At 33.6% G+C, this 18,678-nt stretch overlaps 1 protein-coding gene across 13 annotated transcripts in view; it reads left to right on the forward strand.

The window, feature by feature from the left end:
• The window catches only part of PRKACB (protein kinase, cAMP-dependent, catalytic, beta), a 170,045-nt gene that overhangs the window by 136,105 nt on the left and 15,262 nt on the right, over window positions 1-18,678 (forward strand). For 9 of the 13 annotated variants that reach the window (XM_011977786.1, XM_011977781.1, XM_011977780.1 and 6 more), the window contains 2 exons: window positions 3,702-3,824; window positions 15,256-15,420. In XM_011977786.1, coding sequence (XP_011833176.1) covers window positions 3,702-3,824; window positions 15,256-15,420 — 288 coding nt within the window. Of the gene's footprint in view, window positions 1-3,701; window positions 3,825-5,509; window positions 6,460-15,255; window positions 15,421-18,678 lie in introns of those variants that run through there. The other 4 variants (XM_011977792.1, XM_011977790.1, XM_011977793.1 and 1 more) reach the window with 2 other exon arrangements.

Raw genomic sequence — 18,678 nt, forward strand, 5'->3', positions numbered from 1 at the left:
ATATCATTGCAGTTAACACATTTCTTTAAATACAGTTAACAAATAATGTGACAACAAAATGAGCACTAAAACTTTTACAAATGTGTATATATTGTAAAAGTAATACTCATTATACAAAATTTAGAAAATACAGAAAAACATAAAGAAACAACCAAAAAAAACCTATATGTAATCCCACCAACCTAGAGGCAGTCTTTTTAAAAACATTCATATATATATGTACATTTTAGCTTTTATTTTAGGTTTGGAGTTACATGTGAAGTTTGTTACATAGGTAAACTCATGTCATGGGGGTTTGTTGTACAGATTATTTCATCACTCAGGAATTCAGCCCAATACCCATAGTTATCTTTCTTTTCCTCTCCCTCCTCCCTACCTCCACTCTCAAGTAGAATCCAACGTCTGTTTTTTCCTTCGTTGTCTTCATAAATTCTCATCATTTAGTTCCCACTTATAAGTGAAAACATGTGGTATTTAGTTTTCTGTTCCTGCATTAGTTTGCTGAGGATGATAGCCTCCAGCTCCATCCATGTTCATGCAAAAGACATGATCTCATTCCTTTTTATAGCTTTATAGTATTCCATAGTATATATGTACCACATTTTCTTTATCTAGTCTACAATTGATGGACATGTAGGTTGATTCCATGTCTTTGCTATTGTGAATAGTGCCACAATGAATAAACAAATGCATGTGTCTTTATGATGGAATGATTTATAATCCTCTGAGTATATACCCAGTAGTGGGATTGCTGGGTCGAATGGTAGTTCTGCTTTTAACTCTTTGAGGAATCTCCATACTGCTTTCCGCAATGGTTGAACTAATTTACACTCCTACCAACAGTGTCTAAGGGTTCACTTTTCTCTGCAACCTTGCCAGCATCTGTTATTTTTTGACTATTTATTTATTTTGAAGATGGAGTCTCGCTCTGTCACCCAGGCTATAGTGCAGTGGCATGATCTCGGCTCACTGCAACCTCTGCCTCCTGAGTTCAAGCAATTCTCCTGCCTCAGGCTCCCAAGTAGGTGGGACTACAGGCATGCACCACCACATCCAGCTAATTTTTGTATTTTTTGGTAGACACGGGGTTTCACCATATTGGCCAGGCTGGTCTTGAACTCCCGACCTCAAGTGATCCACCCTCCTCGGCCTCCCATAGTTCTGGGATTACAGGTGTGAGCCACTGCGCCCTACCGTTTTTTGACTTTTTAATAATAGCCATTCTGACTGGTGTGGAATGGTATCTCATTATGGTTTTGACTTGCTTGCATTTCTCTAATGATAAGTGATATTGAGCATTTTTTCATATCTTTGTTGGCCACATGTATGTCTTCTTTTGGAAAGTGTCAGTTCATGTCCTTTGCCCACCTTTTCATGAGGTTGTTTGTTTCTTGTAAATTTGTTTAAGATCCGCATAGATGCTGGATATTAGACTTTTGGCTGGTGCATAGTTTGCAAATATTTTCTCCCATTCTGCAGGTTCTCTGTTTACCGTTGATAGTTTCTTTTGCTGTGCAGAATCTCTTCAGTTTAATTAGATCGCACTTGACAGTGTTTGCTGTTGTTGGAATTGCTTTTGGTGTCTTTGTCATGAAACCTTTTTCCATTCCTATGTCCAGAATGGCATTGCCTAGGTTATCTTCCAAGGTTTTTATACTTTGGGGTTTTGCGTTTAAGTCTTTAATCAATCTTGAGCTGATTTTTGTATATGGTATAAGGAAGGGGTCTATCGTCAGTCTTCTGCATATGGCTAGCCACTTATCCCAGCACCATTTATTGAATAGGGAATCTTTTCCCCATTGCTTGGTTTTGTCAGCTTTGTCAAAGATTAGGTGGTCATAGGTGTGTGGCCTTATTTCTGGGTTGTCATAGTTGAAATCATAGTAAATGTATATAGTCTTGTCTCTGACTTTTTTCACTTTTATTATAACAAGCACACAAACATCATTCTAATGGCTTGTTTGCAAATGTACCATAGAGTATTTAGCCACTCTTCTATTGTTGAGTGTCCAGGTTTTATTTTTGGTTTTTGTTTTTTATTATTATAAATAACTTTGATAAACATCCTTACACATAAAGCTTTTTCTGTATTTTACATTATTTCCTTAGCATATATTCCCAGAAGTGGAATTACTGGGTCAAGGAGTAGGAACATTTTTAAGGCTTTTGATACATATTGCCAAATTGCTTTCCAAAGTTATTATGCCATTTTACACTTCTACCATTAGTGTATTATAGTGCCTATTTCATAACACTATCACTGGGTATACTCATTTTTAAAATAGTTACTAATTTAAAAGGTAATAAATTGTATCTCATTGTTTTAATTCTCATGTTTTTGATTTATTTTTCAAATGGTTAATAGCCATTTGGTATTTCTTTGTGTGTCTGTAAATTAATAGTTCATTTCCTTTGCCCATTTGTCTATTGTAATTTAACATTTTTCTTATTGATGTGTTTTGATTTCTATACCTTGGGCATTAACTTGTGTCTGACACATTTACTATAAACATTAGCACACAATTTAAACATATAAATCAAAAAGTTAAAGAGAGTTAATGCCTATTTCTACTAGAAAACAAAGTGCTATTCCTATTATACCACTCCTTCCCTTAAAAAGATATATACAGTATCAGGAAAGAAAAAAGAGATAAAGAAAATCTCTATAGCATTATAGTATTATATTTTTGCTAGAATTTTGAAAACTAAGTAGTTTGTAAAGCTAAAATTTTGACAAAAGGGTGGAATGTGGAGAGTCGTGATGGTAGAGGGTACCTCTGAGGGCGGAACAATAGATCTGGGTAGAATTCAGCTTATTTCTCTTCATGACCAGGTTGTTGGGGTTGTTAAAAAATGTCTTGAGCCAGTTGATACTGATCACAGTTAATAAACTATATTAGCCTGTTATTCTTATTTATTTTCTTATAAATACTTCCAGATTTTAATTTTAGTAAGCTTAATATGAAAAAAAAAACAAATATAACCTTACATTTTTACATTTGGTTTGCAAAGCACTTTTTATACACATTACTCCCTTTCATTTGATACAGTCCTCACAAAACATACCTTTTAGAGATAGGAAGCAAAACAGTAGATAGCAAAAGTAAAGTATACTGAAATATTTACATTAATTGAATTCTACATTAAACTTTTTGCTTTCACAAAATCCTATGAAGCAGATGGGATTATCCCTAGCACATTCACCCTCCTAACTCCAAAAATATAGAATATTTTGAAGTCAACTTCACTATTTACTATGTAGTCCAGTTTCCATTATTTTCTTTGAAAACTTTCGATCTTTCTAGGCATGCTGTGGAAAATCTGATTCATAAGATTATGGGCCTAGAATGGGCCTTAAGAAGTAATGTGATCTAACTGCCTTCCTGTTATTGAGCAAGAACTAACTTATACCAGTGAAATAAAGAAAATTTCATTGTCTATAATATTCTTAATCATTTTAGGAAGAAGATTTAATAATCTTTCCTAATATCCAATTTCAATATCTGGAAATCCTCTCCTTTGTTTAATTTAAATCTGACCTGATACATTTGGTTCATTTTTAAATTCTGTCCTGAATAGCTGCTCAGCAATTGCTTTAAAAAATTTTTTATATGCTTCCAGATCATTTTGAAATTATCTTTGATTTCATTCTCTTCTGAGTAACTTAAATAACAGTTGACATTGGTGTTGATTTATCTCAGGGCTACAATAAGGCAGTGGATTGGTGGGCATTAGGAGTGCTAATCTATGAAATGGCAGCTGGCTATCCCCCATTCTTTGCAGACCAACCAATTCAGATTTATGAAAAGATTGTTTCTGGAAAGGTAAGTAAAATATTTTATTATTCCTCTCTTATTACTGTACATGAATTTTAAGCTTCATGTATTGAAACTATATTGTGTCATAATTATTATTCTACATTGGGAAAAATATAGAAAAATCTACAGTTGCTGCTCTTAATAGCATAAGAAATGAATCATTTCAGTTTCTTAAGAAAAAAAGGGCAGTTTTATAAAGAAATTAACAAAACAGTAAAGCAACTTCTGTATTTAGTATTTTTACCACAAAGAACAGGATCATAGCCATAATTCTCAATATTCCTTCAAATAAATAAAAATAGTTCATTATTTCATACGTCTATCTTCATGGAGAAAAGTTTTTAGGGCTGTTTTATATGCCCTTCCATTTTCAGGAGAGACTTCTTGTTTTAATTATGTCCAATACTATAAAATTGGAAGTAAAAGTAAATACAAAATGAATAAGGCTTTTTAAGATGGAAATTTATAGAACTGACTTTAACAGAATTGTTCATGTAGATTGTGATTATAATTGTCATTGGTTTTTAGCAAACACGGAAATAACATTAATTTTTCTTGAACATGAGTAGACTTATTATGTTGTAGTATTTTACATTTTGTAAATTTCTTTCTAAACCTTCCTTCTTTTGCACTTATAACCTCTAATTTTGCTTTCAAGAGTATTTTGTTTAGGGTCAATCATTTGTGCTTGCCTTAACTCAGACCTCAGATCTTTTTTAAAAAAGACCATATTCAATTCAATAGAAATGAGCTTGAATTTCCTGTCATGCAGCAAAAGAATAGGCTTTTAAACATTCCCAGAAGGAGATCTTCTATACATTAATGACAAAATATATGGGAAGGGGTATTTTGCTTATTTTCCCTTCTTTCTATTTCTACATGTCGTACTACTTTGTCTTTTCCTTCCCACATAGTCCTGTTTAGAATATGATCAGGAAATAGAGCATCAATCTTGATACCACGTTAGCCTGAGATGTTATATAGTTGAGGTTTTTTTGTTTTATTTTTTGTTTGTTTGTTTTGTATTTTGTGACCTTCTTAGGCAGAGATAAGCCTAATCAATCTGAAGAATCTTATAGGAGATAGAGGGAAAGTCTTTATTTCTTTGTATCTCAGCCATATTCAAGCTCTACATTTAGTGTGAAAGCTTACCCTTGACATCTATCAACTTACAGTTTCCATTGTTAACTATTCTCAAGGTACCCTGAATGTCGATAATGTGGTAATTTATCTTTTTTGCCAACACTCAAATTTAAATCATAGATGCTGCATAGCTGGGCTGTAGGAACAAGACACTTGTCAATAGAATTAGTCTATCCAATCGCCTAGAATATACATTTCAGCACAGTATTGTTCCCTATCTCAGAGTACATATGCAGTCTGCCCGGATCACAAGATTTTCGCTTGTATTTTGCCACATTTTATGTAGAAAGTTTTATGTATTACCAGTATTCACAAATTAGGTGACTGACTGAAGAATTTATACCTCAACTATGTCAAAGGTAAAAAAATAAATACCTCTTAGAGATAAATAAACCAAGCTAGATGTTGAACACTGTGCACTGATAAAGGCAATACAGAAAAGCAGAATGCAGTATTTATTTAAACAAGTATTAATATCACTGCTGTTCTTGTTACATTTGTAGATCTCTGGCATCAGATTTCTTATCTTTGTAATTGTTTTCCCCCAGCAGAACTTTTGATATGAACAAAACAAAACTTTGAGAAAAATTAACAGACAAGGCAGTGATTTATTTTTGAAGAATTTGAGAAGTGTAGACTCTCAAGAGGACTAAAGGTCATATGAAGAATGATGAGAGAACCAAAATACATTAAAATCACAAATGGAAGAAGAATATTTTACTAATACAAAAACTAAGAATGTAAATATAATGTTTCAAATAATTTAATTGACAGTAATTATAAAGTTCTTGAATCTTTAGTATATTGCTTTTATTTATGCTTAACTTCATATAAGAAATGCAGTTTTCTAACAAGGATACTGTCATAACTAAATTTACATTTATTAAGAAAAACTGCTTTAGTTAAAATTAATGTATCTTCATCTTTATGCATTGGCCTCAATTTGCCAATCATTCTCTATTGGTTAAAATTTATATTCAGCTGTTTATGAATATATATTCATTTTATATCAAACTTTAAAATTTTGTATCTAATAATCTGCATATATTCTAAAATCATAACAGTCTAAATCGTAGGCACCTTATAAGAATAACAACATAAAACTTTATTATATCACAATATTCTGTTTTCCCCTTCATTTATTTAGAAGTGTGACAGGATATTTGGTGTACTTTTGTTTTTTAGCTAAAAGTACCAGATTATCTTTCCCCATATGGGACATAAAATTATCCCTATCTCTTACTCCCTTTACTCATCTAAAGTAGAAGTCATGAAAGCGGAATTTTTGCCATTAAAAGGCGCTGTATTATGTGAAGTTAGATTGTATTAACCATTTCCCAATAAATCATCTGTTTGAACACTCAGATTCAAACTAGAATGTGTCTCTATTCACATTGCAAAAATATTATTGTCTCTCTGGTTAGTAGCTAAAGCCAAATTGGAAACTAACTAGTTTTTTAAATTTTGCAAATTATTAAAAATCCAATTTGGTCTTATATTTGTGGATCCTCATATTTATATTTGCATTTGAACTTTTAATGGTTTTAATGATATATCATTTAAGAATGTGCTTTTCATTCAGAATTGTTTTTGTTGATTTTAGAAGCATATTATTTTATGCAACCACATCTTATATTGATTATATCCTCCATTCTGAAGTCATGTTATAAAGGTTATAGGTATCAATGACTTATCAAAGTTAAAGTTAAATTCATTAATTAAGTGATAAATTCACTGAAGTACGTATATATGAACATTAGATTGTAAAATACTTTCTCTATTACAATATTTTAACTCAAGCTGGTATTTTTAAATGCACACAAAGATGATCAATCAACTTGTTAGATTCTCTCCTACACATATTTTGCCTTTAAAAAAACAGAGGAGGTGGTATTTAAATGTCAAATTATTCATGCAATGTTAGGGTTTGAGTCGACAAATTCATAGTTGAAAGAAAAGACTTATGATTCCTGCATTAACTATGCCTCATCCTAGCAATACATATGCTGAGTTTCTGTATGTAGTCTTTAAATTTCATGCCTCAGTGTCATGTACTCCATGACAAGAATCAGTTATGGTCTCTATAGCACCTCTATCTGGCTGCATTACCCATGTATATATAGAAAGTTTATATTGCAGTCAAAAATTATACTTGCATGTAAGGTACTCAAGTAACAGCTACTATGGAAACCATAACTTTAGAGCCCTTGGCTTATGTAATTAAAAAAAAATTCTTAGCTTCAACATACCTAATGTAAATATTGTTCTATGCTTAATGAGTAACAATATATAAGGAGACATTATGCAAAATATAGAAGCATAAACATAAGCATATACTGAATGAGCAAAGAGTTGGTTAATTTTTCCTGAAGGGAAATTCAATATTTACATGAAGAGTAATTGATTATCAGCCCAATTGCTATTCCTTTCTGTCTCAGGGGTCCCTAAAACTATCTCCAGGTTTGGTAATTCACCAGGAGGACTCAACAAGATTCAGCATACAGTGGTACTTGAGGCTAAGATTTATTTCAACAAAAGGGTACAAAGTGAAGATAGCAAAAGTCCAGAAGACACCAGGCACAAGCTTTCAAGAGTCCTCTCCCAGGGCAGTCACAAGGGGTGCACATAATTCCTTCAGCAACAAACTCTGACAAGCGTTAAATTTTATCTACCAGCAATACTCATTAAATACTCAATGCCCAAGGTTTTCATTGGGGGTTGGTCACATATGCACCCTCTGCCTACTGCATGCCAAAATCCCAGGCTCCCAGAACAAAAATAGATGTTCAGAATAAACTATGTTGTTTGTACCAACAGTCTAGGCACAGTGAGCCACTCTAATCCTTTAGGGAAAGTTTCATATTGGTATAAAGACACTGGTACTATTCAAATTGCCAGACATCTCCCAAGGGCCAAACTTGTAAGCCGTTCTTTCTAAGGGTAGCAATCTCAGGCCTGCTATGTTAACTATTGTCTGCACACATTCTGTTTCCTAAATAACATACACATATGCAGATATTCCACTACACTTTTTCTAAGATACTATTGTTAATGCTTTTGGGGAAATTACAATATCATTTACTACTTTGCTATGGCCATAGTTAAAGAGACTTAGAAGTCCTCGGAAATCATCTTCATAAAACACAAAAGCAATTTTACTCTTTTTGTAAAACCTAGGGCCAGTTTTAAACACTTCACTGTGGTTATTTAAAATTCTTATTAATACCTTCTTTGGTGACAGCTCTTGTGGTCCTATGAGCAAATAATCGCAAAACTGGCTTCTTAAGTGAGAGCAGGGGGAGGGAGAATGGGGCAGATCATAATCCTCTGCAACCTTGTAGACTCATATCTACCACTGTTTCTGCATAGGTAAGGGAACAGAATAGAGAGCCCACAGATGCAGTACCAATATTTATAAATATTTTTAATGTCTTAGCTCTTTCTTTTCACATGTAGAATCTAGGCTGATTAAAGATACCCAGGTCTTATGAGGTAGTGTAGAACTCGGCACCATATCTACAACATGCCTAGTATATGAAAAGTTATTATGCCTGTTGAAAAATTGTCTAATGTATATGTTCATTTTTGATCAATCAGTTCTTTACTGGGATTGCAGATATTTTGAGAACTTATTGTACCTAATTTAGAAATAATTTGTTAAAATTTATCTCAACATGCTCATAGCCAGTAGTTAATAGATTATTGCTTCTTGGCTGTGTACAAACTCTTTTGAGTCATGTAAGCCTATAGTAAATTTTATCCCAATTCATAAAAGATAATGTTACTAGTTAAATGATCCTTTCTCCTGCCAATAACTGCAGAATAGCACTAAGATTTTTCCCTTCTTTCGAAGAACAACTTTGTAATTTCTGTGATTAAGCTTAGTGTAAACCAATTTGATTTGGCCTCATTTTATTTCTTTTTCTTATTATTATTTTTATTTTTTACTTTTTTGAAATGGAATCTTGCTGTGTTGCCCAGGCTGAAGTGTAGTGGCACAGTCTTGGCCCCCTGCAGCCTCTGCCTCCCGTGTTCAAGTGATTCTCCTGCCTCAACCTCCTGAGTAGCTGGGACTACAGGCATGTGCCACCACACCCGGCTAATTTTTGTGTTTTTTGTAGGGACAGGATTTCACTATGTTGGCCAGGCTGGTTTTGAAATCCTGACCTCAAGTGATCCACCTGTCTTGGCCTCTCAATTTACTTAATCAAATTACTGGGATTACAGGCATGAGCCATAGCACCCAGTCGGCCTTATTTTATTTCTAAAAGAAAAAAAAGTCCGTAAACCAGATAGTGATTTTAAATCACTCAGTATGGATACCATGAACAACATGAATGGATTTACTTTTTGGTTGTAACTTCCTCTTGAATTTTTAGAAAATAATAGTTATTCCTAAAACTCAGATGTGCAAGACTTTATAATCAGTGCTGAAAGCAGAAAAAATATTCTGTTGAGTTTGCTCAATTCAGAGTGAGTTTTATAGTTCGTTTAACGTATTATATAATGTAATTTGATGGTAGTTTAGGATATCAGCCATATTGACAATGGTGTCTTTATAAAACAAAGTTATAGTAAGACATTTTCTCCCTCACTTTATCAAACTTAGGACCTTGAGAAAAGATGAAAGTGTTTGTTCTATAAATTAACAGGTGGAGCCTGAGACAAGAAGAAAGGAGGAACTTCCTATACTTTCCCAATGACTTTTCTAGCACAGACTGTCCTTGGCGCGTCTGTAAAAATAATGATAGATATGGCTGTCTTCCAAGTTCTTTCTTTAATTCAAAAATTCAGTTTCAGATCATTAAAATAGTATTCTAATGGGAAGGCTTAAAAAATGAAAACTGTGTTGAATTAATGTCTGCAAAATACTAGGCATAATACAAGGCAGTTTCATGTAAGTTACATAATTTCTTTTCATACCTGCCAGATGAGATATACTCTCATTGTTTTATAAATGAGGAAACTGAGACTCAGAAAGTTAAGAGTTTTCCCTAGATTGCAGAGCATATATGTAGTGGAGTTGGGATTGGAACCCAGGAATTCTTTCTACTAAAGAAATAGCTTGGTAGAATTTTTAGGTGGCAAGGATGTTCACTTTTATTTCGTTTAACTCTCTAGTCCTGTATGTAGGTAAATCAAAAATCAGAATTACCCAAAGACAAAAGGTAGTTTGTGGCAAAGCAAGAAATAGAAGAATCTAGTTCAGTGATTCATTTGTTATTCCTTCACTTGGCTTCAGTGACTTTGTATCACTAATCATTCCCTCTCAATCTCCTTGGCTTGATCCTCTTCTCTTCTTTCTCTGCACTTCCTCAATGGGAGGTTTCATCCAGTCTCATGACTTAAATGCTCAGGACAATTCTCAAACTCATTTTTCCAGTCCATACATGTTTCCGAAATTCCATACTCTTGTATCTAGTTTCTAACTTGAAATCTTCACTTGGATATCTAATATATACCTCAAATTCAACCTGTCTAAAACTGACAAGTTTTTGTCCTCTTTCCTACACTCCACCCACCCCCCTTCACGAAGCCTTCCCCGTCTAAACTGATGGCAACTCTACCCTTTCAGTTGGTCAGGCCAAGACACATTGGAGTCCTCACTTCATATCTAATGCACAGGGAAACCATTTTTACTTTGTCTTTAGAATTTACAGAATTCAGCCACTTCTTACCACATCCACTGCTGTTGCTCTTAAGTGAGTCACTAGAGTGGTTCCTTAAAAATGTTAAATCATATCCTATTATTCTTTTTAAAACCTTGCAAGGATTCCCCATTTTCTTCAGAGTAAAAGTCAAACACCTTACAATGCAAAGTTTTATGAAGAAGATAGGATAACATTGTTAAAGGATCCCTCGGTTGCTAAGTTTTAATTGTCTTCTTCACTAGAATGTAAACTCCATGAAGTCAGAAATCTTCATCTTATTTTGTCTACTTATATAATCCAAGCACAAATTCCTGAGATATATTAGTAAGCACATAGTACTTGCTTAGTACAAGCATAACACATAGTAGAGGTTCAATGAATATTTGTTAAATTTCAATTCATGCATTCATTAAATACTTATGAAGCTCACAGTATGTGCCAGACCAGTTCTACATGCTGAATACAGCAAGTCAGTTGTGGTCTCTGGCTTCATGAAGCTTTCATGAAGTGTACTCTATCTTTGGTGTCTTTCCTGAGAGTTACTGACTCAAGAGGTCTTCTGTGGATTCAAAACATTTTTTTTAAGTATCACAAGTGATTTTGATAAACACCATGTGTTGAGAGCTTGTTTTGTGTATCTGTACCTCACTGGGGAATTAGATTTATTCTCCAGAAAATTTAATTAGAAAAATCAGAAGTAATATAGTCTCTAATGGTTGGAAAATATTCCTAAACAATAAATAATATTGAAGAAAAAAATATTGAAGAAAACACCCTGGGAGGTGTACATATCACAAACACCTATTTTATGTTATACAAACACTTCTTCCGTGTTAAATGATGCCAGTTTCCCATAACCTTATCTCTCAGACCTAATGGCTAAATGATTTTAGACTGTCTTTCTCTTTTCAACATCTGGCTCTTTACATTTACTTTCACATTATTTGCCCTATCTTGGACTGGCAAAAAGCTCATAGGTATATGACAGGAAGATTAAGTTATTTTCCCAGTAATTCCACTAACTGAGTTGGTAGTCTCACTGGAGCTCAGATTCCTTATCTTTAAAATGAGAGTTTAAACTCAAACTAAGCACCCTCTAGCTCCAATATTAGAAGATTTTGATTTCACTTTCTATAGTAGTTATAATTGATAATAATGATAAAAGTAATACCCTTTTGATATAGTTTTAAAGCAAAAATTAGATAGTCACTCTTCCCATCATAGAAATCTTTAGTGTCTCGAGGTTGATGTATTACAAATAAAAGTTGTGTATTTAAAACAATTTTGTTGAAGTTATTTTCTGTTTTTCACTAATTCCAGTTTGATAAATCAACATGGCTCTTTGGAAAGTTCAGTCAACAAGGAAATTACATTTCAAGTTAAATTTCAGAATAATCATGGGAAAAAATACTTTCACAATGACTCATTATTTCTCCCCCAAAATACTTTAAATACGTGACAGATTCCCATTATTAACATGGACTACTATGAGAGTGTGGGCTACCTGTGAGAATCTCTGGAGAAGAGGGTGTGATATGGAGGTGAGGAGGATATGTCCATAATTTGAAAAGGTTCCCAAATCATTCTGATATCTGCGGTCATGACCTCCCATCACTCCCCATTTGAGAATCACTGTTCTGAAGATTAAAGACACACACACACACACACACACACACACAAAGTCAAGACCATCACTTTATTTGCATTCCAAAATAAAGAACTACATTATTTAGATGCTTTTATTTTTCATGCATTCTATTGCATATTACCTGAATTCCAAAGATAATTTATATGTAGTATATTACTGTCTGCTGTTTGAACATAATGAAAGAGATAACTGGTACATTACTATTGAACAGTTCACACAAATTTAATCCTAAACAAATATAGATGTACTTCAAATAAATTATTTCTTTGGAATCTAAATAAAGTTTAGATTTATCACTGGAAAAATCTGAGCTAACATACCCACTGGAAAAATGTCATGTTATCTTTAAAGTAGACAGTGTGCCTTTTGAATACCCCTTATTCTCTAGTTCTTACTTCATCTAGGTAAATGAGGAAATGTGCAGCAAAATACTTTTAAGATGAAAATTTCAGTCTTTTAGAAGGTTCCTGATAATGACTATTTTTAAGTTATTGAATCATGGAAGGAGAATAAATAATTAAAAATATATACCCTACAGTCAGTGTACCCAGTTTGGAATTACACCTTTACTATTTATTAGCTCTGTAATCTTAGGCAAAATAATTTCTGTAGGTCTCAATTGCTTCACCCCTACCTATAACATTTGGATTATTATCCAAAGGATTTTAAGAGCCAGTACACAAAGTGTTTAGCATAATGCCTAGCTTCTAATAAACCATTGTGTCAAGAATAAAACTAGAGAAGGTAGAAGTTCACATACCTTACTGTTTTAGAAAAATCTAGGATAATAAAGGGCCTTGCAAAAATGAGATTTTGAGTTGCTAATTTGTATGAGTTGAGCCCCAATCCTGGTCATTTATTGACTATGAACCCTTTAAATAGTCTTTGGTTGCTTGATACAATATTAGTTTTCCTCTGGTATGATAATGATTTCAATTTACTGTATTGTTATTATTTACATTTAAAATGCTATGATCTTTTACTAGCATAGAAAATAAAACCTCTGCATAAAGTAGTGAACAGAGTTGAGAATAGTGCTTTTCAAGCTTTTATGTACATATGAATCCCTTGGCAATAAAAGCTCAGATTTTCAGGCCCAATACCCCTATCATCTGAGGCAAGCCACAGGAATCCACATTTTTATCCTTTTGTCTCCCAGTTTATTCTGATGTGCATGGGTCCTAGGACCAGATTTTGAGAGAATTTACTTATAGAATAGCACAAAAGTGGCAGTCAAAAGCTATAGTTTTGAATTTAACTGTACTATAAAACCTATCTTTGCATGCTGATGATTTAACTTCTACTTTGAGAACATGAGAATGTCTATCAAGTATGTTGAGCTTTTAGAAAGTCAGAATATAAATTAAGGAGTCTATATATTTGAAGTCAGTGTAATAAAGAGCAAAATTCATGAAGATACAAATCATGACTAGATTTCTAGTCCCAGTTGTGCCACTTTATGGCCTGATGACTGGGGAAGCTATACCCAGTAACATTGCTGAATCTTAGTTTCTCCATCTTTAAAATGGAGTTAATACCATATTCACTGAATTTGTCCTATCCAACTAGAATGTAAGTTCCATGAAATCAGAGACTTGCCTGATTTTGCTCACTGCTCTATATCCAGCACCTAGAATAGTGCCTGGCATATAGTAGGTACTCAATAAATAATTGTAAAATGGATGAACTACAGTATTTGAAATAGTCTAATAAATACTGAGAATAAAAATGGCACAGTACCTTCCCTCAGAAGCTCAGAGCCTGGGGGAGGCAGAAATATGCACAAATACTACAGCATAGTTGAATAAGTAAATGTATTATAAAGAGCAACTGAGGTAATATAATGATGCACTATGTAAATTATGTAGTGGTAGCACTTGTCGAGAAACAAAATAAGAATGCAGAGAGTTCGGGAATGGGTCTCTTAACCCTTTAAAGTATTTTCTACAAAGGTGCTATGATCAATTTGTAGTTGAGGCTGTAATAATCCAGATATGTATACACATACATGTGTGCATACATATGTGTGTATGACAGGGAAAAGGGTGGTGGAAGGGATTTAACACAAGTTGGAAAGGATAGTGGGGAGGTGGCAGTGATGACAAAAAAGAATAAGGAGGCATAGATGCAGCTATTCTCTCATCCTTTGGTGGTACCCATTTTAATTTTTTTAGTACCCATATCAATGAAACAGTAAGAACCAGAAGTTAGGTTGGTATAGAAGAGAAGAATGTGTTTAAACAAAACAAAATGAAAAATAGACTTAGGTTTCCTATAAATGTTACTTTAACCTTATTGATTGCCAAAAATCTTCACTTATTTGGGGGTTTCCAGTTGTTTTTAAGGCTGGAGGCCAGTCTAGTATTTTTATAAAGTCTTCACAAGTTAGTAGGTAGAAAAATGCTTTTAAACCAGTCTAAATCATTTTTAAACTGTTGCATAATAGGAGAATTATTTTTAAAAGCCAACCTCTGATAAATGAAAAATTTTTCCTATGCTGTGAAAGGCAGTGTGGGTTTTTACAACCATTTTTAGACTTCCTTTTTGATAGATCTCTTTTCAAAATGTACATACTGATTTCCTTCATATGCTGGTTCTTCTATTTATATTACAAAGTTAAATTTGTATATCTTTGAGACACAGATTTGTAATGTACGATCCAAAGAGATTGCTCTTAAAGATAGGTGAACCTTCTGATATTTTGCAAAAGTTCTGTAGGTATGCACATTTTTCTGGAGACTGCTCCATGTTCTTACAGACATCATGACCAAAGCAAGGCCCTAAGAGAACAGGTTTAGTTCATTCACCCAAGTAATTCTCTCCTTTATGACTACTGTGGGGACTGTAACATGTAGTTAAAAGTATGTGAAGGTCATCGCTCCATATTTTTGTTCATATAATGGCTTGTTGCCTTAAAAAAAAGACTTTATGAAATCAAAACAGAAATATCATGAGTCTTAGAATGTGTGTTTTACCAAATGGTGTGTTTGTGTAGGTCCGATTCCCATCCCACTTCAGTTCAGATCTCAAGGACCTTCTACGGAATCTGCTGCAGGTGGATTTGACCAAGAGATATGGAAATCTAAAGAATGGTGTCAGTGATATAAAAACTCACAAGTGGTTTGCCACGACAGATTGGATTGCTATTTACCAGAGGAAGGTGAGACTTTCTTTTTTAATTTAAAAGCTTTTTTAAAGTTGGTGTTTAAATTATATGTGGTGGAGATATTTTCAACTTAACACATAGTTTTAATTTTTTTACCTTTTGAATTAATCTTGTGCAGGATCTAAAGTACTTTACAGCCCATAACTTAAAAATGAGTTTCCTCCTAGAATTTTTTTTTTTTTTTTTTTTTTTTTTTTTTTTGAGGTGGAGTCTCACTCTGTAGTCCACGCTGGAGTGCAGTGGCACAATATCGGCTCACTGCAACCTCCACCTCCTGGGTTCAAGTGATTCTCCTGCTTCAGCCTCTGGAGTAGCTGGGACTACGGGTGCATGCCATCATACCTGGCTAATTTTTTTATATTTTTAGTAGAGACAGGGTTTCACTATGTTGGCCAGGCTGGTGTTGAACTCCTGACCTCAAGTGATCTGCCCGCCTCAGCCTCCCAAAGAGCTGGGATTACAGGCATAAGCCACCACGCCTGGCCCTACCTAGCTTTAAAAGAAAGCATATATGCTATTTTGACCATCAACCTGAAATGTTTCCTTTGTTAAATTTTTCCTATCTATGCCTGTTACACTTCACAAAACTGTGGAAATTATATATTAGGCAGTGTCCTAAGGGTTTTCAAAACTGATGTGAAGCCACATTAGGAAGATATATAAATAAATGTAGTTGCCCATCCAGAATTGGCATGTGCCAGATATATAACAACATTTAATTGCTAGTTTCATCCCTTTTTAGTCTTCATTTTGACCTCCCTGTGGCATTTATCAGGATTACACATTTTTTTATCTAGTGTTTCCCAAACAGACCATGCTTTTTTACACTTGTGCCTGTGTAAATTTTTTTTCCTTTACTCAGAATGACTTTTCCCATTTGTGCATCTGCCATACTCTTATTTATCTTTTAAGATTTAGTTTAAATATCACCTCTGATATTTTTCTCTGATGGGTATTCTTTATTAATATCTTACATGGTCACTGTTGTTTTAAAACATTTCATTGAGAACAGGTACCATATCTTACTTTTTTTTTTCATATTGCTATCATCTGGAAAGAGCTTTATGCTTGGTATATGCTCACTGAATGTTTGCTCATTGACTTAAATGAGCATTGGTCTCCTTTAGGGATGCAACTTTCTTTTACTCATTTGAAAGCTAATTTGGACATAATTCATACAAATAGGGGTTTTAATTCATGCTTTTTTGGAAGGTCAAAACAAATTATCCAAAGTTACTACTTTTTTCCTTTTAACAATTATTTATTCACATAAAATTTTTTCCAAATAGTTATCAGGTCCCTGCTTGTGTGTTAGGTATTCTGCAAGGTGCTGAGAATACAATGATGAGTAAAACCAACCTTTATTCCTGCCCATATGAAGCTTATCCTTCCAGAGGACAGGGAGATTAGTCAGATGGTCATATAAATAAATGTAGAGGTACTATACTTTGAGAAATGTGGAAATTCAGAATAACTTTGCACCTGAGTTTTTTGAGATTTGTTTTGTTTGGTCTTTTGTTTGACTCTTTGCTTGCTAAAGGGATTCTTAGTGTTAGAAATTCAGGCAACTTGAAGGCTTGAATATGAGTATAGATCAAGTTAATCGCTGACATTATTATACTACCGTAATAAAATAGAGAACAAACCCCAGCTAAACAGTAGCATATTTAAAAGAAAGTAGTATTGTTTTTTGTTTTGTTTTGTTTTGTTTTGCTACACAAGTTACCAGTATAACAGTTGTGGTAACAGTAATATATTAATTGATAGTAGTTATCATTTCACTATTATAATAATTTGAGACATTTTAGAAAAGATTTTGCTGCACTGAATTACCTTTATCTCTCATTTTGCTTCTTAAATAATTAAAGATAATTTGCATGAATAAAGTGTTTTCATTTTGAATTATTTAATTTTTTTTTCTTTTTTTCATAAAACCAAAACTTCTAATGTTTTAGAGACTTGTCATCTTTAATAATGCTGTGCAACTACATGATTGAGTTTCCTTAAGGAGAAAAAAAATTAATGCTCTAATTAAGTATTAAAAGCACAGTTTTTCTAATTTATATATTTTACAAACGATTACAGTAACAAGCTGGGTGCCTTGGCTCACACCTGAAATCCTAACACTTTGGGAGGCCAAGGTGGGTGGATTGGTTGAGTCTCACTCAAGAGTTTGAGACCAGCCTGGGCAACATGGCAAAACCCCGTCTCCACAAAAAATACAAAAACTAGCTGGGTGTGATGGCTCATCCCTGTAGTCCCAGCTACTTGGGAGACTGAGGCAGGAGAATTGCTTGAGCCTGGGAGATTGGGGCTACAGTGAGCTGTGATTATGCCACTGCACTCCAGCCTGGGCGACAGAACAAGACCCTGTCTCAAATAAATAAATAAATAAATAAATAAAGATTACAAAAACAAAACAATTAAAGAATTTTAAAATGCAGCAAAAAGAAAATATAGCCAGACCAAAACAATGTGAATGCAATACAGCCTGTCTCACAGGAGGGATCCAGAAACTCTCTGTTAAGTTCATGAATCATGGCTGTTAGCATTATTATCGCAAATAGATGTGTTACATAGTCAATAATAAGATTCATAGCACTTTAAAATAGATTTAGATTTCATAAAAGCTGTTTGTTTTTTATATTTTTTCTAAATTTGCTAGCATCAATGCAATACTGTATAATTAATAAAAGCAACTCCCTATAACTTCTGCTTTCAGTCTTCACAATAATCCTGTGAAATAAGTGATACCATTTCCCCATTTTACTGATGTGGAAATCAGCTCAGAGAGGTTAATTAATTTAAACATAATCATACAGCTGCTAAGTAATACCTATATTTGATCCCAGGTTCTTCAGATTCTCAATTCCAGGTCACATTATCCCTTTAAAGTCCTTTTGGTATGATTCTTAAAATCAAACTCCAAACCACTAAACAATAAATTGTTTCACAAGATTTTCATGAATTTTAGATGTATCATCTTCTTAACTTTTATGCTTTGAGCATTTTGGGAGTAGGAAGAATGTCTCAGAAGGCAGCAAAAAAAGAGAAGGAACTGTGGGGTTAGGTAGACGTTGATCTGAATCCCTGATCAACCAATCATTTGCAGTATGATCATGAACAAATGATTTAACCTGTCTAAAGCATCAGTTTTAGCACCCTTAAATTTTGAATTTGGATAGAGAATACAAAAGGAAGAGTAGTTTGGTGAGAAAGATTAGATAGATTGGCCCAGCCTCCATTTTCCTT

The sequence above is a fragment of the Mandrillus leucophaeus genome, unplaced genomic scaffold (assembly GCF_000951045.1).
Source record: "Mandrillus leucophaeus isolate KB7577 unplaced genomic scaffold, Mleu.le_1.0 Scaffold184, whole genome shotgun sequence".
Taxonomy (NCBI): Eukaryota; Metazoa; Chordata; class Mammalia; order Primates; family Cercopithecidae; genus Mandrillus; species Mandrillus leucophaeus.